Genomic DNA, 23,394 nt, shown 5'->3' on the forward strand with positions numbered 1-23,394 from the left:
ACACATCAATATAAAAAATAGGGAAAGAGGATATATAGGACTGACAGCTTTGTTCACACTGTAAGGAATCTCTGATGACATGGGAAGGATTTGAATTTAGCATTGAATGAACATGTCAGTTGGGTAGTGTTAATGAACATGCTAGTCTGAAAACAAAAGCCTATCTTAGCCATTTTATGTCTTATCTTCCTATAACATATAATAACATATTTGTAGCTAGGCCTGTTAAATCTCTGCTTTATTTATATATATACTGCTTAAGTGTATGTCTGAGAGTTTTCAGAAGAAATTAAGAAAATACAGCTGTGAAAAACAGGGCTGGCTCCTGCCATACTGGGAAATGAAGGGAGGAGAATGTGTAGCTGCAACCACATCCCATGTGCCATGCATGTGTACTGTGCCTGCCCATGGTATCTGAATATGTTGACAAATGCCATGTAAAACTAATAATCTGTTTTAAAAAAAAAAAATTTCTCTTCAGTATCAGAAAGGCATTTTCAGGGAAACTGAGCACTGCAGAGTCCATTTAGTCCCTTTTTTTATTTTCATTTTTTTCTGACCTGATCTAAAATCCACTGAAGTCCCTGGAACCTTCTCCATTGTCTAGACTAAGCTTTGAATACAGGCTAGCAGCCTGCTGTTTTTCTAGTACTTTGTTTTTATCTTAAGAACCTACAGGACTGAAAACTGGTGCTTATCCAAACGTTCATCTAGAGAAAAGGAAATGCCTCCTTAAATTTGATCACACCAGGCCATGTTTGGTAGGGTTCATGCTAAACGAAAACCTGAGCCTGAGCTCATTAATCCTGTGGTACAATGGGAGGGTACACACCATGACTTCCTCTGATGCACATCAAGAAGATCCATAGCTTGCTTCCAGAAAAGGCAATGAAAGTTTCATGAGTAAAAGAAATGGAAATTTGGCCTTTACTCTGAACAACGATTTTGTTTAAGGCCTAGTCTGCATCAGCAAATTCTATCAATGCATTTATTTCTTACCATCACCTGGGTTGATAAAAGTCCTCAGCTAGAAGAAGTATCGCTATTTTTTGACAGGAACAATTCATTCCATCTGGCAAACTGCTTTATGAATCGCTTTACTGTGACAAGATACCTTTCCAACAAGGTTTGCTGGCATATATCTGCAGTACAGTTACATTTTCAAAACCTTCTAACTGCAGACACAGTCTAACCAGCCAGTTCTGTGCATGGTAGTTTCTCCAGTGAGGAGACTGCTAACTCTGCTGAACAAAAGCAGGCTCTTTTTCAGATGCCCCCGGTCTAGCACTAGAGTAAAAACACATTTGTTTCACAGAAATCTGCAGGCTGTAATCATCTACACACACCAAAAAAAGGCACATGAATGCCCTTAGACTTCCAGGAATCTAATAAGCATTACAAATATTACTCTGAAATTCCTATGCAATTAAATCAAAATGCTTACCCATAAATAGTTATTTGCAAAGGCATCATTAGGAAAGTATTACTTATCTAAATAGTTAATTGTACATCCCCAATTGTGTTTAGAATAACTAGGTGACAGAATGTCTTTAGCAATTTGAATTTCCCTTTTAAGTGTCTTAATGACACTATAGGGGACAATGCAGAAATAAGCACTTAGTTATTGTATCTTAAATGCTTTGTGTACTTACATCACAATTATTGCTCATTACTGTTTCACCATGCAGATTTTATATTATCTTTGTGTTAAACATGAAATGTGTCAAATAGTTCTTAGGAGAGTCTATTCACAGCCATACGTTTGCCTATATTGTTCTACCCAATTTATTTTTCGTGTCTTCAACTTTTGATTTTAAGCAGTCACTTAGGATCAGCATTTGCATCTTTTTTTCGCATTGAATAGTCTTATTTAGGCAATGAATGCCATGGACTTTAACAAGACATGTGAACAACCACTACTACAGCTTGAAGGATTGGGCTCTTCATCATGAACCTCTGCCTCTGACTGATGCACTTGTTATATTCAGTAGGAGATGTTGCAAACAAGCCTGTGAAACTCTATGTTAATAAATCAAGGATCCCTTGGCTTCTGAACTCACAGCTCTGTTCTCTAGTTAGTTCACAAGTACTTCATATCAAAGAGATGCAAATGTGAAGGTTTAGAAATAAAGGAATAGCTTTCAAATACGAGGCTAAATAAAAAGCCTGACAAGCAATACTCTTAATAATCTGTATCACTTTTACCCAGTTTCCCTTCCTGAAACTTAAGCATAATGCTCTACAGCAGGACTCAAGTTCACTTTCAGTTGTGTTTCAGATAGAAAACTTACTTTATTCAATGGTATAGCACCTACAGAAACTGCATCACAGTATTTCACGAAAGTGACCCCATTAAATTAAATTCATGTAGCTGCTGTGAGCAAAACTTTGCCTTACCTTCAATTTTTTTCAACAGTGGGATCTGGAAAATCCTGCCTCCCTCCCTGCAATTCCACGACATATGGCACATTCACATGAAAATAATTTTGGATCCTCCCACTCAAAAAAAACTTTGCAAGCACCTTCATGCCAGCTAAGCTCTGTAGACTTTGTGATGGTGGAGGCATGCTGAACACTTGGGTCAGATATAATTTATTCCAGACTCCTGTAGCTGGTCAGTTCTCCTGGTAGTTGAGAGCTGAAGCTGAACACCTTCACACCTCATCTGTGATGTTATAAACCCACAGTGAAGGAGGTAAAGGGTACTGTAGAATATGAACTACTGTCATAGGCCACACAAGAGAAAGGACAGCTCTCAAAATGTCCTGCCCTCCTGACCCAGCAACATAGGCTGTACATTCATATGAGAATCAGGCACAATCAGGATAACAAATTGACAAAGTCTATTGTTTTCAAGTGGCTGAACTGTTTTAGATTAGCGATGACTTCTTTTCCTGTGTCCTAGTAAAAAGGGGGCCTTGTTTCAGTTCTAGGTCACTCTTGGCAAGTCARCTCGGAACATGCAGAACACAATGTACCCCAGATCTCAGCACGCTGCTGCCTTCCTGCTTTGAGTTTTGTCATTAGTTTACACAAAAATAGGCATAGGCCCATCCCACCAAAACTTGTTTTGCTCAGTTCGTTTTTGTTTCAAAAGGTCCTTCAGGGGAAAGAATCTGGTCAAAAATCCAGCTACATCTATTCAAATTGTTTATAGAAAACACACTTGGGGCTCCAATCTGTGGGAGCAGTATTTTTAAATGTTYGTGTTTTTTTGTTTCTGATTTGTTGTTCTTACTCAATGTTCTGATGTTGGCATGAATAAAGCCAAACAAAAACCCAAGCATTAGTTTAACTAATGTAATCCAGATACAATGGGCTAGATTTGCAAACCAGCCATGCTTATTCATGGTGTAGGATGAGGATGGATGATGAAGTTAAGCATAAAAAGATTAATTTACAGTTGCCCTGAGGCCTCTTCAGAGAACATCCCTAGCACGGAAGGCCTTTTTGCTGCATGCAGACCCAGCTCTGTGTCTTTGTTTCTACTCCTCCCGGGATAGGAATCATACTAAGGCAGGGTAGTCCAAACCTGAAAAGAAGCCATAGGGATAAAAGGCTGCAGTGTAAAAGAAAGAAATCTCTTCCTCGATATCCTCTCCCTTTTCCCAGATTCAGTCATCAATGTAGAAAAACTCTGTAGATATGGGAACATCTTCCCCTGCTATTCCTTTTTAGAGGTTACAAGAGGCATTTGCCCTGTACCAACAGAACTTGATTGCTGTCTGGATCTTCCACTTAGCTTGCAAACAAAGTTGGATACAGTTTTTATTACAGTTAGATTCTGCTCTCCTGTAGATATGTATGAGTGACAACTTTTGGAAGAACTCAGCAACCTCTCAAACATCAAATTCAGCTGTCAAGTTTCCAAGGCAAATTTTGAAAAACTGACCAAGAATTAATGGTCATTTAGGCAGTTATTGAGTGCTTTGGAAACTGTAGTTCTATTTTGTTTCCCCCAAATAAGCTGACCCTGAGGTCCGTTGAGAATGTGTCCTGTAATGTTTATTTATTACTTTGGTACTGCAAGATACTGCCAGTCCAATCAAATTTATATATCTTTGCTCTTCAGCATAAATTCAGTATGTCCATGCTAGAGAACCCCTCCAAGCCTTCTTTGGCTCAATTTTACCCTTCTCATCACTCCTTTAATCATGTGTGCTGGTCTGGGTTTTGATATTCCCTCAAAGAGCAAGAGTATGAGCATTTGCGCACATTCAGAGGGCTGTAGGGAACTGATGTGGGAAGGAGTGGCTAAATTTTCCGGCCATAGTAAGTGGAACTGCAAATCCAAATGCAGCTAATGACTTTCCTACTGCTGACACAGATTTCCAGGGAGAATTTATTAGACAATATTGAGGGAATATGCATGTTATCTGTCTGCCACTTTTTAAAAAGAAATTTACAGGGGCACAGGAAAGAACACAAAAGTATGGTTCCTTCCAAACCTTCTCATGTTATTTCTTCATTAGCTGCAGGCACTAACCAGCGACCAATCTGGAACCCACTTTGTCTTTCATCAACAAGGGATAAAAGCACTGTATTTGCAATAGCTCAGATCTTGATAACCCAATGATAAAGGCTGACCTCAAATACTGATCTTGAATAGTCTGCCAACAGAAGAGTAAATATGGCCCTGGTTCTTCGAAGCAACTATCAATTCTGGTAGAAAGTGTTTCTTTTTTAAGATTCATGTCCAGAAAGCATAGCCACATTTTGTTCTGCTACTGATGACCCTGCACAATCCTACGATTTTGTGAAGAGATAACTAGACACAACAAGAAGCTTAAGAAGAGTATGAACTTGACTCAAAATTCTTACTAAAATCCAACACATTTGGAAAGGTGGATAAGATCCAGAAACAGTCCCAGGTTAATGAATTCAGGCCTGACTCTGAACATCCCTAAATTACAAAATGTTATGCTCTTGCTTAAGTCCAACCTTGAATAAGAAGATGGATGAAAACAGAGGGAAAAAAACTGTTAGGAAATAAAACTGCAGAAAAGGATTGAAGACATTTTCAAAAACTGAAACTGCCTGAAAGCTAAGCTTGAATCTTTTAACTTAAGCTCTCAATGACATCTCATACAATCCATGAGGAAAATTATGGCAGAATGTGACCCAGCATGCATTAGCAGTTTTAGAATGATTTATTTAGATCCTGTTGAGATCATCAAAATTTTGAAGAACTATAACTTCCAAAAGGTAGAAGGCATTACACTTGTATGGTTGTACTGGATGGGACTGCAGATATTGACAGTATAAAAGAATGTATGTGCTAGAGGTCCAGTGGGGGTAATCTTAATTTCTTACATCTCAGTTAATTTTCAGAATGTTGTTCTAAACCTGAGTGAATTGCTTAACTGACTGCGCTGTCTGGAGTCTGGCATTTTATCTCTTCTCTTGATGTGACATTATGTATGGACATATTCTCCTTTTTTTTTTTTTTGGTTTGGATAGCCTCCAAAATTCATAAATAAGAAATAAAAAAGGGTGACTGAAGGAAAGGTTGTCTTCCACAAGGGAAACTCTGTCTTATTTCATCTGGTCTGTTCTTTATCTTCAAAGATTTTGGAACAATTAATGCTCCAGCCTTTCAGAGATATGCACTTCCTAAGCACAACGAATAACTGTTGCAAATAATGATGTAAAATGTTGCAAAATAATAATGCATTGATATTGGCACTACTGCAATGGAAATAATTTAATAAGTATTACCCTTCAACAAGCTTTTCTCTTTCAAAACAGAGCATGAAGCATTCCTCTCCTACAGCAATGCAGTGATAAACTCCTTTCAAATGCTCTAAAGTTAGAATGAAATCTTTCTCTGAAAACTTCAGCAACTGCATATGACAAAAGCAATGCTAAAGAAAGTAGTAATATACTTCACTGCTAACACAACAAGTGTCCTGCCATTATTGAAACTAATGACTAAATTCTCTCCTCTTTTTTTTCCCATTACTTTTCACCTCATGTTCTTCTTTCCTCCTTCTCTGTCCTGCTTCTCTACAGGGATTTTTTTTCCTTTGACGGTATCTTTTTTCTCCACTCTGATGATCCTAACACACTTCTGTCTTGTTTTTGTCTCAAGGCCATCTGTCTCTCCCCTCTCCTCTACAGGTGAACTTCTGCATGGTTTTATCTTTCACGGACATTGTTTTCTCCCCTACTGATACACTTCTCCAACAGAAGCTTATTTCTTCTTTACCTACTCTTTCCAAGGTATGTAAGTCTTACATAAGTCTTTTCTTTGGAAACAAGCAGTTAGAATTAAGCTGAGGCAGTCAATGTCTTGTGACTTGCCACCTTTGCAAGTCACACCACAAACCACTACAATTCTACAAACAAGTTACAGAATTTAAGCTGCAAAGTGACTGATACTTATTGCTCTTCTGCTTCTACATGTTTATTTAGTGTGTGGGAAGAGGAGGAGGAGTTTTGTGAACTAAGACTTTCTTCATCATGCGGCATGATTATCTTGTGTTGTGTTGTACAACCATGTACATATTCTTTGGATTAAAATTTTAAGGCCACAGTTCCTTATGAGGGTGAAATATGATAATGAAAATCCTGCTTCATTTGCAATGCCTTGAGACATATCTGCCAGTGGCTGTCTTTGATGGTGAATGTCTTACTCGTGAATGGTTCAAAATAGACTACAGTTTGCAAATGGAAAAATATACTGTCTACTCATGTAAGATTTCATTTTTCTAAAGAAATTAAGCTTCTTTAGATATGAAGGTGAGGAATTCATTCTTCCTGGGCCCTAAATCAATGATCAAGAGGCACAAAGCATGAGCCTTGATACTGTAGACAGAAAACTGATACGTACTATAGACTCTACATACCAGCTGTTCTGAATACCATTGCAAAAGGCAGAACCTCATAAGAAGGTTGCCTCAAGAGCAATATTACTACCAATATAACACTTTATGAACTAAAAATTAATTGGAAACACATGGACAACAACAGATGAAAGGAACTGATATCACTTGTCTCTAAGCCTGCTGAGCAAAATATGAGGCGTGAGCCAAAAACTGGAATCTTATATCTATGTCCTTTTGGGACATTAGGGGAGATTAGATGTGGAGTTGAACTTGCTGTATTATATTCACCTGTCTCTGAAAACAAATGTACAGCTCAAAAATTTTTGTTACACAAATATTCCTTTTACCTATTTTAAACTATGGTTTAAGCTGGTTATTTTGAATTTTGAAAACTACATCCATAGATATTGCCACTCAAATTAATTCAGAGCTTTTTGTAGACCTACAGCAAACTTTTTTTTTATTTGGCAAATAAGCCTTTCAAATCCCAATAGCTTACTGCTATTCATTTGATAGTCATGTTCTTTATTGTAACTAAGAATATGCAGTAAAGAGGAGCATAAAAAGAATGCAAAAAAAGCAATTGCACTACTTTGCTGGAGGGCATTTTTGGCGTTTGCAAATTCTAGTACTACAAAGAGAGTCTGGAACAATGCAATATTTCTTTCCTCATTCTGAATGTGACTTTTGGGCGTGTGCATGAGGCAAACATAAGTAGAGAGGGAGTCCCCAGAATAGCACTGCATTCACAAAGACACAGCCAAAGAACTGAAGTGCCCCCCACACAGAGCACAGCGCTTAAGGGGACATACTTCCTAGTCTATAGAGACAACGGCTAGCTGCAACTGAATGTAAAGCATGGATACAGCTCTCCAACCTAAACTCTAGGAAATCACAGGTATTCTGTATGTTTCCTTACAAAATGTAAGGGAGTCAGATGGGGAAGGACACGTGTAATATGATTGAGTCTGCTATTCTTGATGCTGTTTGGCTATTTAGCTGTCTCTGCACTCTCCCCTTCAGACGTAGCCCAGCTGGTAGGCCAGATTACCAGGGCGAGCGAGAGGCATTACTCAACAACAACACAGTTGTGTTTCTTGCTTTCTCTCTCACACTGTTCACTCTTTTTGCTTCTGCTTCTACACAAAATATTCTGATGTGTACCAGGCAGGATAAATCTTAAAGACAATGAATTGGACTTGGAGGAGCTGTTTTCAATATGAAAATGTTTTTAGGAAGAGAAATATTGGAATTCATAAAATTGTTCTTTCATATATATCATGTTATGACTAAGATATGCTTATTGCCTGACTGAGCACATGTAGGAAAGCAGCTTCTCCTTCTCATATTGGCAGCAATAGCAGTACTGCCTGTGATTTTGATACTCTTATTTCCCCCTGGGGGAAAGGTGTTATAAGCAGGGAAGGTGGGAGCGTGGCCTTATTTTTCTGGTGTACTGCCAATGTCAGCCAATACATCAGCACAACTGGTGCCTAAAAATTCTCTCCATATGCATGGAAGATCCTCAAGAAAGATTATCCTTGCCTGGGGCCAGAAGTGAGCTCTACAAGCTAGTAATTACTGCTACAAGCTAGTATTTGCTATTGCTATATTCAGTTTAGCTATTAAAATCAACTGGGGTTAACTGAGAGAACTGAAATGTAAAACGCTTTTAGTGATTAGAGAGACAAAGGTAAGTAATGATGGACAGTAAAGGAACACAGTCATTGTCATGAGCACAGCTGAGTGACTTATTCAGAATGAATAACTGATCTAAGGTAATTTCTTTCCACTCAAATAAGTATTCACAGCCAGTTCATGATTTACTGAATTGAATATCTGTTTATCAAGTACTGACTTACGGTCTCTAGATATTCACACATGGTTGCAAATATTTTTTCCTGAGTATTTATCCTTTATTTGTCAGTTGCAGTATTTTATTCATTTGTATTGATTAATCATGTAAATTATATACTATGGTTGGTGTTTCTAATCAGCTGTATACGATTTTTAGTAGTTAACCACAATTCACTCGAATAATTACCCAGACTAGAATGCAGAAAAAATCTGAAAACATGCAAAGCATTTAAGATTTGGAAATCTAAAAATTATTCAGAAACAAATTTGTTAAGTACTTTCTGAGCTCCTATATTTAATGTTCCATTCTGTCACCATCACATTAATTATGTCACTGCTTTTATCACTGTGTATTCTCTTAATAGTATCCATGGAGAATTGTAAAATGTAAATAATTCAGGAAAACACATAGCATCTTCTAGAAAGAAAGATTTGGTATCAGTCTTTTACTATTTAATTGCGAAGGGTTCAAGTCTAGTGAATTCACATTTTTAAATATCAGTGAAGAACCACAAGTGATTTGGTAGCTTATAGGCAGCAGATGAAATTTTAGCTCTATCAGACAATGATGAACTGTCTTAACCTTTCTTCTCTTACAAAGTAATTTAAAATCAAGACAATAGCTTTCTGATGGTGGGGAAAGAGTTTAGAAGGTCTGAAATGTTTCCTTCTTTGCAAAAGAAAATATAATTTGTGAAAATATTCTTACAGTTAGTCTCTTAAGAGAGAACTCCGTGTGCATCCTCAAAGCTCTGTACTTATTGTACTTACTCAAATAAATCTTATTTGAATAAGATATTATTATTTTTTGCACCAATCAGCCACTTAAGTGTTTTGTGCTAATAATTAAGAAAACGTATGCTTAAGTAAATTAGTGGGAGAAATATGAAATTTCTATATTTAGTAGACTTGATGAAAATAATCATAAAATACAATACCAATAGCAGACTGGGTAAAATAATATGAAAATAATGCTAATTATGGTTAAATACTCTCAAAGATAAAGTACCTAAACAGAGAAAAGTCACAATACAACCTTCATAATTCTTACAGCAATTCAAAGCTTTAGAAAATCATTTAGAAACAGAAGCACAAAAAAATGGGAACCACACTATCTGCCTGCCTGGAACAGTCATCTGAGACATGCTGCTGTTTCAGAGCACTAGTAGCTGTGGCTAAATAATATAAATAAAGCTGCTGGAGACTACTTAGAGAAACTTCGAGCAATATTAACAAAATAGTGAAGTACTGCATGATAAAAAGCTTAACTACCAACAAAGAAACAGCAAAAAAGAAGTGCTTAGACAAAGCTGTACTGAAGACAGTAAAAGCAGGTAAACTGCAGCTTGGGTCAGAAGTACAGTGACATTATGTGTAAGGAGGAGAAACTGAACCCCTACTAAAATCTATTTTTATGGTACAGCACTATAGCATATTTGTTTTTCAACTGTATTAAATTTAATTCTCATATTTCTTACTGTTAGTTTTCAACATTGCAATGAGAGATATATGCATTCTGTTTTTAATGCAATGCAGCCAGTCTGAGCTGAACTCCACCATATTACAGAATGAGCAATGAGAGCAGCTGTCTCTGGAGAACTTTTTGCAGTTTATACGTGCAGGTTACTTGCATCCTATCTCTCACCTTTGCTACTAATCAGTTGTTGTGGTAGGCAAAATCTTTTTGCATCACAAGTAATCACAATAACCAATCCACAAATAAACCAGCCTATAATGAAATTCACCGCCTAGGGCTACCCACGGAGCTAACGTGTTTAACAAATCAAAGCTTGTATTTATCACTTGTCACTGTTTGTGTCTTTGTCTATTGGAGGGGGAAAAACAATTAAGAAACTGAGAGGTAAAGAAAAACTTAAGAACAGCCTGACTTCTTTTTCAGATTTGTTGTTACCTTTGGCAAATTGCAGTCTGCAAATCATGCCATCACGGAGTATCAAAAGGTTTAATAAAAAGCATTTATGGGTGAACCAATTCAGACCACAAACATCATCAGTGCAAGTCACAGCTGAAAACTTTATGTAAGGCTAAGAGAAGTTCAGCTGACTTTATTCATGTTTTGCAGACAGATATTCTGCATCCACACTGGAACTACACATTAAAGGACTGAAATACTGAAACAGAGGTGCTGTGTTTCTCGCTCCAGTGGCCAGTGAACCTAACAGGCTCCTGCCCAGCTGGAATTCAGGAAGACGAAACTCAGGATTTTCCTGGGATGGGAAGGTGATGGTCCCTCCTGGGGCTTCCTGCAGGTCCCACTGCATGCAATGCACTGTACAATAATGGCTTGCTTGGACCAACAAAATCCAGCTGCATAATCATGCAGCCTCATAAATCTGGAAGGGCATTTATCATTTTTTTATAATGATAGAAACAATAATGATTGTTTTAAGACATAGTTCTGTTTTCAGCTTATTTTCTCAAGAGAAAAATCCTAAAAGACATCTGGGCATATTTCTCCTTCCTCCAGGTTCTACTCATTCATTTGTAAGGCAAATGGATGATTTGGAAGTGTGATTTCTGTTTACTATGTCCAAAGCTCAGCACTTATCCCAATGAGTGCAGAGGTCAGTAATCCTGCAATACTCATTCTTTTAAGGGAAAAAGAAAAAGAAGATACTTTTTCTCCTGCTCACGCCCAGTCAGATTTTGGATCAAAAGCAGTAGAACACTACGGTGGCAGGATCCTTTCAAGGGAAATTCATTATACAACTTGTACCACATCGACAACTCCACTGCCTGAGGCTTCAACTGGAACAAGGCTAATAGTAGTAATTCCTCAACCACAGTGTGGTATATAGGACACTACAGTAGGAGAACACTGTGAGATCTTATAGGCCTCTTCTGAAACACAACTACAGCATCTTCAGTGCTACCAGATCATGCTATATAATGCCACCTTGGCCCTTCCAGTGTTGTCTGCAATGTTCAGAGTGTCCCATAATCTTGCTATTATTTTATTTGCATTTTATTTGCAAAAGAATGACCAATCCAAACCTGACACACTCAGAACCCTGCCAAAAACAACAAAAAACCCAAACCAAATTGCAGGTATGCAAGGAATTTTTCATATCAGTTTATTATAATGAAGAGACCCAATTCTGCTCACTAGTGTGTTTCTACTGACTACAGTCAAGCTTTTCATGAGTTACATTCCTTCAGTGTAAAATTGGCCTCAGTGGGGGGCTTAAAAATGATGAAATGAAACTCCTGATTAAACAACCAAAAATAATTCTAAATAGACTATAAATTCTTTCACTTAAAATCCTAAATGATAGCTTTCTAAAATTAATGGCCTCCTTGTGTCAGTATCATTTCATCTGCCAATGACATCTAGCCAAAAGTCCAGGCAACATTTCACATCATATTATATAACAGCGATTTTGCTTTTCCTTTAGATAAGAGGGTTTGCTATAGTGGAAACATATAGGAAGCTGGGTTACACAGAGAAACAGCTGAAGGTCTGGGTTGATCTCTCATTTGCAGAAAGTGAAGTGGCATCTTTGATTACAAGACATACAGATCTTGATACTACATCTTGTGTGAGATACTGACTATTCTTTACCATAATACCTATTAAAGTCATGCTGAAATATGGACTTTCTGTGAACCAAAGGACAGAAGAGTGCCCTTACCAAGTTACTAATGACTATCAAGCAACTAATGCCCTAGCCGTTGTCTTTTTTAAAACAATGCACAAACAGAAAATAAATAAGATCAGAGTTAAAATTATCCTAGAATATTAAACTACCACACAGAGTAGGACAGTTCCCTATATTTAAGCATCCTTGACTTGCAAGTGAAAGACATGCATTCAGGAATGCACTCTAGGGCTGAGACTGAGGCAGCTGAAAGACTATTTTCAATAATAATGTCTGACTCTAATAAAATTTTACTCTGAAGCAAAGCTTAATTGCCCAAGTATATTCTCTGTGGCTTGAGAGGGATTTTGTAATTCATTCTGAGCACTGTACTGCCATAGCTACACAAGCAAGATGTGCGTGTAGCTATAATCACTATAACTTGAGTACTAACACTGTTTTGCTGTGATTGCAAAGACTGAAGAATGAATACCTGAATCAGTGTTTATAAGTTAATGAACATTATTACATACAATTTCCAATAGATACAACTTTTAAAATATGCAAATATATTGTAAATGGCTGCATAAGTCATTTTGCTAAGTATAAATATGTTCAAAGTGCTTTCCATTAAAATATGTTTTCATTTACCTTTTTAGGAATCTGCTTAGATTTAGATCCAGAATTTAACATTACCATACTCCTCTCAGAAAGACAATGTCTGAAATCAATGTGGTAAGCAATGCTAAGTGAGGTCTTTGCAAAATGCTTAAAGACCAATTTAATCAGTTTCTTCACATTTAAGATTTCATAGACAATGATTCAGGAAAGCATTTACCTACCTATCTTAAGCATGCAGCTAAATTCTATGAAATGTACTGTCTGTGTTAGCAGAGTAGAGCTCTTGAAACAATTGCATCAGTGCCTCTTACAAATTACTGCAAAAATGCAACGAGCTATAGCAACTGCTTACACTAAGATTATGATTTTAAAGTGTGTTACCAAGCACGAGGGAGCACATGATTGCACATAGTCAGACAAGGACTACTTTAGTTAACCACAGCAGGGACTCTACTAGTTAATCAGAAACGGCTAACACTATTGAAATGACTGTTGTTTTCTACCTGGAACAGCTAACAATATGTTAGTTAAAGCTAAGTCACTTCCCAATTTTAAACAATCTGGGAAAACTATAGGATTGGGGCCTTACCTATAAGCAAAAGCACTACAGACCAGTTTTGGTCGTTTTTGACCAAAACTATACATTTATCTTTCCATTACTCTTAATTGTACCTTTCACTTGCGCTGCTGTTCTCATGGTATACACCTAAAAACACAGTTAAAGAACATGGCTTGAGATAGTTTACTTCTCAAGTTTTTTTTGAAGTTACTTGAATACTAAACTGAATAAAAGGTGGTAAAACAAAATAGTATTTGTTTACATACAGCATTCTAATTCACCAAAACCTGTTTTGGCATGTAACGCCTATAAAATGTCTTAGAAAATGCCGCAGATCATTTCCTTCATTTCAAACAACTCAGGGGTAGGACTTTTTGTGCCCCCATCTTCTGGACTCTGATTAGGAGAACTTGTGTGCTTTCAAAAAGGAATTTGCAGAATCAAGTACCATAATGCTATCTGCTTTGGGGAATCTGATCATGCCCAATAAGTAAGGATTGTATTTTCTCTCCAGTGGGTCTGTCAGCTATCAGAATAAATCAAGGTTTGTGTTTATACACAAAAAGAAAATCAGGCATTCTCAATTTAGACAACTCATTTTAAATTAAGGAAAGCAGAAAAGGACTTTCAAAGGAAAAAAACTGTACCTATTTCAAAGACCCCTGCCACCTCCCCAGACTTATTTGTCTCTTAATCTTCTTTATAGTTACAACACACAGAAAAACTGTTTGGGCAAACAAGAAGAAGTAGGGGGCATTTTCTGAAAATGCTTCATGGATGAAGCTTCAACAAGATTGTGGCCATGAAAGAATGAAAGTTGTATCACTATCTTTAAAACTGGAGATAAGCCCTAACAACTAATGAACTTATTATTTTAAATTTCCTGTTTAGGGTGACGAACCTATAAACATCATCTGTATGATGACAACTACTAAGTAACTTTTGGGGTATAATGTTTTAGGAACAATGTCTCCCATGCCCACAATGTCCCTTACCATACTGTCTGCAGTACTGCCTGAGGTGGACAGCAGCTGCTTTCTTCCCTGCCAAGCAATAACTTAACAGATTTCACTATATACTTGCCTTCCATCAGTGCAACAAACAGTGATTACCTTCATATATTTCCCAAACCCAACTCAGCTACCTTCAACCAAATCACACATTATGCTCAGTTTACCAGAAAGGAAGAGGAGAAAAAAAGAGCAACATGAAAATAAAAATAAATACCACCAAGGAAAATATTCAGAATAGGCCACTGATTAGCAGGAGTCCAACTTGAAGAACACTAAGCCCTATTTTCCATTAGTTTTGAGAATATGAAAGATTAAGGAATCTAAAATCAAAGGCCATGTTGCAAATTTTAACTTTTAAAACTATAGTGCAAGTTTCACTACCTCAGTCTCAAAATGTGGCTTAAGACATTGCAGACTTCATAATTCAGAGTATCTCAGAACCCTGGCAAATTTCTCTGTCTCTCACTAAGTTTCAATATCATGTGAGGTGCAAAGCATAAATTAAACATAAAAAGCGAACATATCCTGTTCTCCTACAAGAGAATGTTCATGTCCAGAGACTCTTCCCTTACATTCTGGCTTGTTGAAATGTCTGTGTTAGCATTAAGAGTTGTACCATTCTCTGGCCAATGCACAGATAATATTAGCTTTCCTTTTTTAAACCTATTTCCTTTTTGTCTAGGAAAATCTCAGTTATATATACTTTGAGCCAAAGTTACATTAGACAATTCCTATGAGGCACGCATTAACCATATCAAACATTCTCATGATCTATTTCTCCTAAGCCAATACTGCAACTTGGTCTCTGGAGATCATGTTTCCATTATTTTGTTTCTTTCAGTATTACCTTGCGACTAAAATGATTCATTTCTCAGTTAATGGTTAATACTGACTGGACTTTCTTCTCCATCCTAACAAGAAAGAATATCAGAGTGACTGTGTCACACAGAAAGCACTGGAAGGGATCCTTAGCTTTGCTACCAGCCCTTCCCTTCCACTCTGGCAGTGCCAAGGGGAAATCCTGGGCAGTGTAGAGCCAGTTCCTTAAACTTTACACCACCATAGCACATTCATGCACTTAAGTGCAGTGCATGCAGTTTGGCCATACTTCTCAGTCTTTTTATGATCCAGTCTAAAGCCTGTTGAAGTGAACAGGAGCCTTTCGTTTCTGCACTAATTACTGCGTACAGTCTTTGCTGGATCTTTGTGCAAAATTTCCTGCTTTAAATTTCCTTTGCCATTCTAATAGCGTGAGCCAGCAGCCTGAACAATTAGGTTGCTGGATAATAAGATGTGACTGACTGGTCTGCATTATAAATACACCAATATATTTTCACAAAAACGTTCAAACTCATATCAACCATTTTCTCCCTTTTGCGTTCTGTTCCCCTCAACTGTGCTAGAACTCTAAGCACCACCCTTCCGGGACCTCAAGGCAATGAGCAACTTATCCTCCACTTTGGGACACAGAGAGTGCCTCCTTCAGCAAACATCAACGCTGCTTCAAAACTGGATCCCAGATCAGTGCAGAACCCCGGCACGCTGCTCTCCCTGCTGCCCTCTGCGTCCCAGTTCCACCGCACTGCCACTAGGCTGATGCACTAGGTCCACCTGCACCGGAACTTAAGGAGAATTCTAAAGCAATGCATGACATTGCAGAGTAACACTTCATTATGAAGAAAAACAGTCCCTGTATTCTTTGGACCACCTAGTGGACAGCTTTTTTCTGAATAACAGCTTACATAGTATAGTCCTACATTATAAAAAACATGTATTTTACGCTGTTCTTATTCCAAAGGTAAAGTTCAATGCTTGCTATTTCACTTGGTTTTCATAATAGGTCTAACAATATTCTGTGCTTAAAAATACACCTTGTACAATAAGAATGAATAGAGATTCAGCAGGGTGTGAAAGAATCTGAATTTCTTAGTGCAAGCTGTGGTTTTAAAAGCACCCAAGGAAGTTATTATTCTTCAGCAGGTTTACTTCCTTAACAGTTACTCATTGAAGCATGATTTGTATGATCACCTATCTGAGTATCATCATGCTTCACAGAGAAATTTCTTACTTTTTTTGTGTCTGCATACTTATTTTTTTCACACCTATATGTTTCTTAAATAGCTCAGATCACCATTGCATTTATCTCTTCTTTAATCGGTATTCTTCTATCACATCATATTTTTGAAGTCTCCCTGAATTATTGGGTAATGGTCCTGAATCACATGCTTGCTAAGGGTGTAATTCTGCCAATTTTACCCTAAGTAGTTCAGACATGATGTCATTGATTTCAAGGAAACTAGTTGCAGGGTAACGCTTAATACCCAGTGAGATAAGGATGACAGATTTGGGCCCTGATGGCTTTCCTCAAGAGGGTTTGCTGCAAAGAAGATATTTTCATTTGACAGGCTTATTGTTTAACAAGTATTAATTTAAAAGAGTAATGTACACAACCTCTGCAGTCCCACACTATGGATTCAAAACCCATATGGACTGACATGCTTGAAGAGAGTATAATGGATTTCTCAATCTGTTGTGTTTACATACAGTTCTATCTTCAACATGGAAAACACACTATGCTTGTATAAAAGTTTGAAAACATTGAATTTGCATTATTTCCCATAGCAGAAGGATCTGCTTCTACATATACCTGTCTTCTTAATGTTACATGGTAAATTGTTTAAAGGGACTCTCTGTAAAGTTTAAACATGGAAATTGCAGGATTAGGGCTCAAGTATTCAGATAAAGATTTGTAGTCTTACAAGACCAAAGGTGCCCCATTAAATATATAAGTAGAACAGTTAAGGTATGACACAAAGTTATAAACATCTCATTTTCAGGAATAACCTGGAAATTAGTGTATTATCTTTTATATTTTGGCTCTAACTATAGGTATCATACTATCAACCTACTTCATCTTAAACTGTGGAAGGTATTTTATAATCCAGTATGGAAGTTTATATTCAGGGATTTTCAAACACAGAACAATAAAGGAGAAAAATATTTTGATAGGTAATGATTTCCTGGAATATTGAAAGATAAATCAGATAAAACGCAAAAGAAGCAAACAAACTTCATAATGCTTTACTTCAAGTTTTTAAGCTGATACTTGACCATGGCAAAAATAACCTATCAGCAAATAGAATAAAAAACACATTGCTTAGATTTTAGTATTATTGCAGACTTTCTTGTTTTGTAGCCTGAACCTTCGTGAGTGTAAACAAACAAGTTGTGTCTTTCATTCTGCCAAATGTGAAGGTTTCCTGACTGACTTTCATTTTTGAGGCTGGAAGGTGAAGGAAGGCTAAAGCTCTTGAAAGCCAATTTGATTTCATTAAAAAGATACTTCAGGGATATTAACTATGTTTTTAGTAGAAAATTTATTTTAAAAATCTCTATGCTTCTGACTCTGTACTTAGGTACTCAGGGTTGAAAATACGTGGAATAAAGTTAGTTCCTTTATGTTTCCTGCCTTCCAAGGGATTGTTAAAAGAGATCATCAGTATATAAAGCAAGTTACATGCTGACAACAAGTAGCTTATAAATAGTAAACAAAAGAGCTCTGTTACTTTAATATATTTCTTACCTTCTTTTGTATGGGATCTCGAGGCACTTGACAACTGATGGTCTGGAACTGACTGGCATTGGCTAATTGACTGTGCATCATTCATTTCAAACAAATGTTTTAGAATAAACGGAGAAGCAGGAATCTCATCCAAATCCTTTTGAATAAAGAATGTTGTTTTAGGACCATAAAGTGGTGTATTGATTACACTTTGCCACGATAACGTTTAGTTGTGATCTCACAGAGAGCAACTGTACATTTTCTACACTCTTTGTGAAATGTCTAATGCTAGATTAAAGTTACACAAGATTCTTGTGGCTTTCAGCAACACTGACTTAGTGCCTATGTCACAAACATTTATTTACCTTTTCCATTTAACTTATTTATCCCCTTTCCTCATGCAGTTAATCACAGCATGCACTGTATGCTGATTTCCTCTCATAGTTAATTTGTATCTTTAGAAAAAACCTATAGGAAGGTATTAATCTGCTTAACATTTCTAAGTACATCATCCAAGGGATTTTGTTTTTTTAATTTTACATATGCTCAGCAGAGTTACTGGCAAAAACTGTACATTTTCTCCATTTCATCCTTTCAACATCAAATGGTAAGCAGCAAAAATTGGATCAGACTTCAAAGACTATGCTGTGCTCCAAGTCACAGAGCGACTCCTCCATTTCACATATTGAATTTGAGCAGGATATCAAAGTGTTACCAAAGAACCTCAGGTCCTTACTAAAAAAGAGGCTCTAACATCTGTAGAAAGTGAAGTGCACAGACAAATCACCTCAGGGAGCAGCTAGCATTTATTCTCAGCAGCAAATTTCCAGCCTTTTGATTCTCTTATTCACTGTACCACCCTGTCTTTCTACAGAACTAAAGTTCTTAGCAAGCAGGCTTTTGTCTCAAAGACTTCAAAACATCACTAACGGTTTCATGTTCAGATGGCTACGCCAAGCAGCCACGAACACACTGCAAAACTGTGGACTCAGGAATTTGAAGTTATAATGCAATGTTATTTTAGAATCTAAACTTAGTAGTACCTTTTTTGTTTGTTTGTCAAGAAAATCAGGCACCACGGAAGAAGACTGGTTACTGGTTTGCTGCCTAAAAGCAAAGAAAAATAAAACATGTAGTTTAAATATTGTAATTTCTTCATTCTTACAAAAGGTTTACTGGCATACACATTTTTTGTTGATTTCTCCTTTTCCCCTCCCCCAATTTCTAAATATGCACATACAATCAATTCAGAGAAAACACAGACCAGTTCCATTTCCTCTTATAAGGAAGTGCATGTTATTAAACACAGTAACTGGCTACAAGCAATGAATTTGTCATTGAAATTTGGGGATAAGTGCACATGTGTAAAATGAGTTTATGAGAATTCTATGAAATTGAAGTCATTTATTAAAATTATTTTGGCAAGATTTTACATTAAACATTGCTTCCTCCAGAGGCTGTGAAAAGCTGTTTTCACAGAAAAATTCAGACCTGGGCACTCTAGAAAATATGACAGAGGAGGAAGAGGTGAAACACATGGCTTTGTGTTCTCCCAAAGACATGTGGGGTTAAGCACAGAGCAAGGAAGTAGGAGCTCTTGTATTCCTGGTCTGCCTCTACCCCTTCTGCTATTCTACCCTCACATGTCATGTCACCATACAAACAGTACAGACCAGCTCCTGCCCTCATTAAAGCTAAGCAAAGCATCATAAAAACCTTCTGCAGGYCCTGATCCTTGTTGGCAGGCCTTTGAAGTGAGCGGCTCTCTTCTATACTAAAGTCCACATAAACAGAATTTGCTCCAGCCTCTCTAGTTACGCAAAACCAAAAAAGATGCTACAAACTTCGTTTGACAGATAAAAAAAGGAGGTTCATACAGATTATCTGGTATGCTCATGGTCCTAAGACTGGGATTAAACCCAAGATTTTCTCTTTGTCAACACATGCCTCACCCATCGCATTGTAACTTCCAGCCCTCTCACAGCCTTTCTGAAACTGCAGTTAAAGGCACTTGTATTTCAATCTACAGATGAAAACATCTTAAATCTAAGTTTCAGTCACAGATTTCAGTTTATAATATATATCATAGCTTTTTCAGTTATACACAGCTATTCCAATGAATGCATTTCAGCCCTTTCATTCACAGTGGGAAATAGAAATAAAAAGGACAAAAATTGCTTTACCAGTTAACAAAAAATACAGCATGTTACCCTAAATTTCCTAGTCATTTCCTATGTTTCAGTCAGCTATGTTAAATAGAAATGACTCCTGTAACAATAGAACAAAATGCAGGACTTTAAAAAAGTGTCTGTCTACATGCGTATTTTACCTTTTAAAAATACTTCAAATTAAAATAACACTACTGAAGGGCTTGAAATATTTTAAACTATTATCTGTTGAATTTGATAGTTGCATATTACCGTGCATATGTATCAGATAATATATTTGTTCTATCCTATCTAAAGAGGCTGATAAAACATTTCAAGCCCTATATTGCAATGGGGTTTAGGCTCCTGTGTTAATTAAGTTTGTCTGAATGTATTACCCCATTTGAAGGAGCCAACTTCAGTTGTCTCAAACTAATCACAATAATGATGGTATCACCACTGTCAATAAGGTATCTCAGGGTGGGGAAACAAAATGAAGCATTCATGACAAATTAAAAAACAGTTTGGATTTGCTAGTTAGGTTTGGGGAATTTTTATTTTTTTCCTTTATTCTTTGGCCCTAAGAAAGAAAAATAAATACTCTGCCTAAGTTGTAATTTCAATTTAAACAGGTGTTTTCCTTAAAGAAAATGTAGGGATCCATTTTAAAAAAAGCATTCCCATTTTGTACGGGACACTTTGTAGAGGAAAGTATAAAATATATCTAGGACTGCATTCAACATTGCATTTGTGCATGTACCACATTGCCTGAAAGGGTTTTTTTTTCTTTGCAATTTCTCTCATATATGTATATTTAGTTATACAAATATTTATTTAGTGGGATTGTTTGGATAACTTGTCACTTTTCCCCAAAATTACTCAAGCATTTTTTGAGATGATTCCTTCTCCTCCCTCTTCTTATTGTAGAAAACAGATCTAATCTGAGCTAAATAATATGAATAATCCTCAAATATTGCTGGGGGGGGTGTGTCAAAATCAAAATCTGCTAATGGCCTACAGTGCCAAAATGGACTGAATCATAATCTAAATTTAAGCAATCAGATTTTGGAGTGGTTTGGATATCCATCTAAATCTGCAGCTTAAACTAACCTCTACCTAAAGAATCTAAAATTCAGTATGGTTTTGCCAGCACTTTAACAGGGCTGGAACATTGGGCAAATGTTTAAAGTATGAAGGTAATATTCAGCAGCTTGCCTTCTATACACCTGAAGCTAACATAAATTAGCGTCTGGAATTAAGATCTTGATTCTGTCAGGATCCCTCAAGATACTGTGTTGTTGGCTAGAATAACCTTAAGCTGGACTGCATTTGGCACAAGATACCCCATCCTCCAACCAAATGCGCTGTTGCCGATAAAAGTATGCACTTTATGATTACTGGCTTTCATTCCAAAACGCAAGACAGAAATTTCTGTATTTCTGCCTGACAAATTCCAGCATACAGAATCGTCGGGGCTGCCCGTCAGTACTGCAGAGTAGCAACCACTGCCAGTGGCTTCCCAGATGACATGACGTGATCCTCGCTTTCTTTACCTATGGACAATTGCAACAGCACGTGTGGTAAATTCTGTCTGCTGACAAACTCTCTGTGACTTTTACTGGGTCCAGCTAGTGCTGCATGAACACTGGGAGAACAGGGCAAAATGTGGCCTCTGAAGTCTTACACTCTCTTTATGATATGTTAAAATTAATTGAACTGAACTGAAATAGGAGTTCTTGCTCCAGAACATACTAAAGGAGTTCACTGTGCCCATGAACATGATGGCAAACAGGAAAGAGCGCACATTCAATAGAACGCTTTTGTTTTCATTTGGGCAGAGACAACCAAGAGATATGGGAGCTATTGTTTCCAGAGGAAAAAAAAATCAAATTAACAGAAACTGCCAGTTTTTCAAAATAATTTTAACAGCAAGTAGCAATTCACTGCCATGAGCCATGAACAAATCAGGAAAAGTGCTAGGCCTGAGCTGTTGGGGAACCGTCCCCAGCAAAAAAAGAATGGGGCCTCTGCCTTCTACCTTGTCCTTTCTTTAAGGCTGTCGTTGCAGCCCTGGCAGGGGGAATATACTCTTTTCCTTAAATCTGAATGGTGTGAAGTGACATCCCTTGGTAACAGTCTTCATAAATACATACTGAATAATAGCTATGATTGCCATAAAACATGAGATATATTCTACAATATAGAATTTCTGGATGATACTGTCCTTGCAAAAAGTATATTACCTATCCCTTGTACCTCAAAACTGCAATGAATCTGAGATGCTGAAAAGAGTCTCGGAAGAATCCTGAGGATTTTCCCTAAACTGCTCTGTGCTAATGGTGAATTAAGAACTTGGCAAAGAAAAAAAGAACTCCTTCCATGCTTTCCCAGAAAAAATCATCCTAAATCCAAAAGAACAGACAGTGCTGTATATGCTTTGAGAACAAGCTAGAAAGTTTGAACATTCTTGTAGATCTCTAAACTACTTTTCAAGGTATGCTGCAAGCAGAATTGTTGAGAAGTTTTCCTGTTTTCAGCCTCTAAACCTTTATGAGGATGGACATCAAACTACGATCTGTATTCACAGTAACTCACTCTTCTGTTTTCCTAGAAGTTATTAAAAGTGCTGCTAAAACTAAGGATGATAAAGCATTAATTTTATTTAAGTGTAGTAGCTTAGATAACAAAAAAGATTACAAGAACCACTAGCAAACATTCAGGGTCAAATATCACTGTAATTCCACCAAGAACTGAAATGCAACTACTACATTTTGAACAGAATCTATGAAACTACTTGGCTTTGTATTTTTTTCAGAAAAGTTTGGCTCCCACATATGCATATAGAGAAGTGACCGCCTGCGATTCTGGCTGGAAGAGTCACAGAGCTTTGGAAACAGAGCTCTGTGGAAAGACTGGCCTTGATTTAGATGTCAAATTGGGAACAAACACTTCTGAAAACATGACATCAACTGTAGATGCTGATCACCTTGAAATCAGGCTCTGAGCTCTTCTGAAAATCTGCCTGGAGTTGTACCTGGCCTAAGAAAATGAGACAGTTAATTAGACAGTAGCAACTGCAATATAGTTAGGAGGGCAGCACAACAGTAGTTAGTTCATAGGAGCCAAGCAGTGATGGTGGCTAACATTTTCAAACTTGGCATCTGATGTTAACGAGGCTGATTTTGAGGAACAGGGTATTTTCAGATATC

The 23,394-nt window shown here is 37.1% G+C and overlaps 1 protein-coding gene across 1 annotated transcript in view; it reads right to left on the bottom strand.

Annotated features, from left to right (window-relative positions):
* MYO3B (myosin IIIB) overlaps positions 1–23,394 on the bottom strand; it is a 199,090-nt gene that overhangs the window by 25,801 nt on the left and 149,895 nt on the right. The window contains 2 exon segments of the mRNA XM_026061451.1: positions 18,060–18,195; positions 19,082–19,145. Coding sequence (XP_025917236.1) covers positions 18,060–18,195; positions 19,082–19,145 — 200 coding nt within the window.

Source organism: Apteryx rowi, unplaced genomic scaffold (assembly GCF_003343035.1).
Source record: "Apteryx rowi isolate R43461 unplaced genomic scaffold, aptRow1 scaffold_180, whole genome shotgun sequence".
NCBI classification, from domain to species: domain Eukaryota; kingdom Metazoa; phylum Chordata; class Aves; order Apterygiformes; family Apterygidae; genus Apteryx; species Apteryx rowi.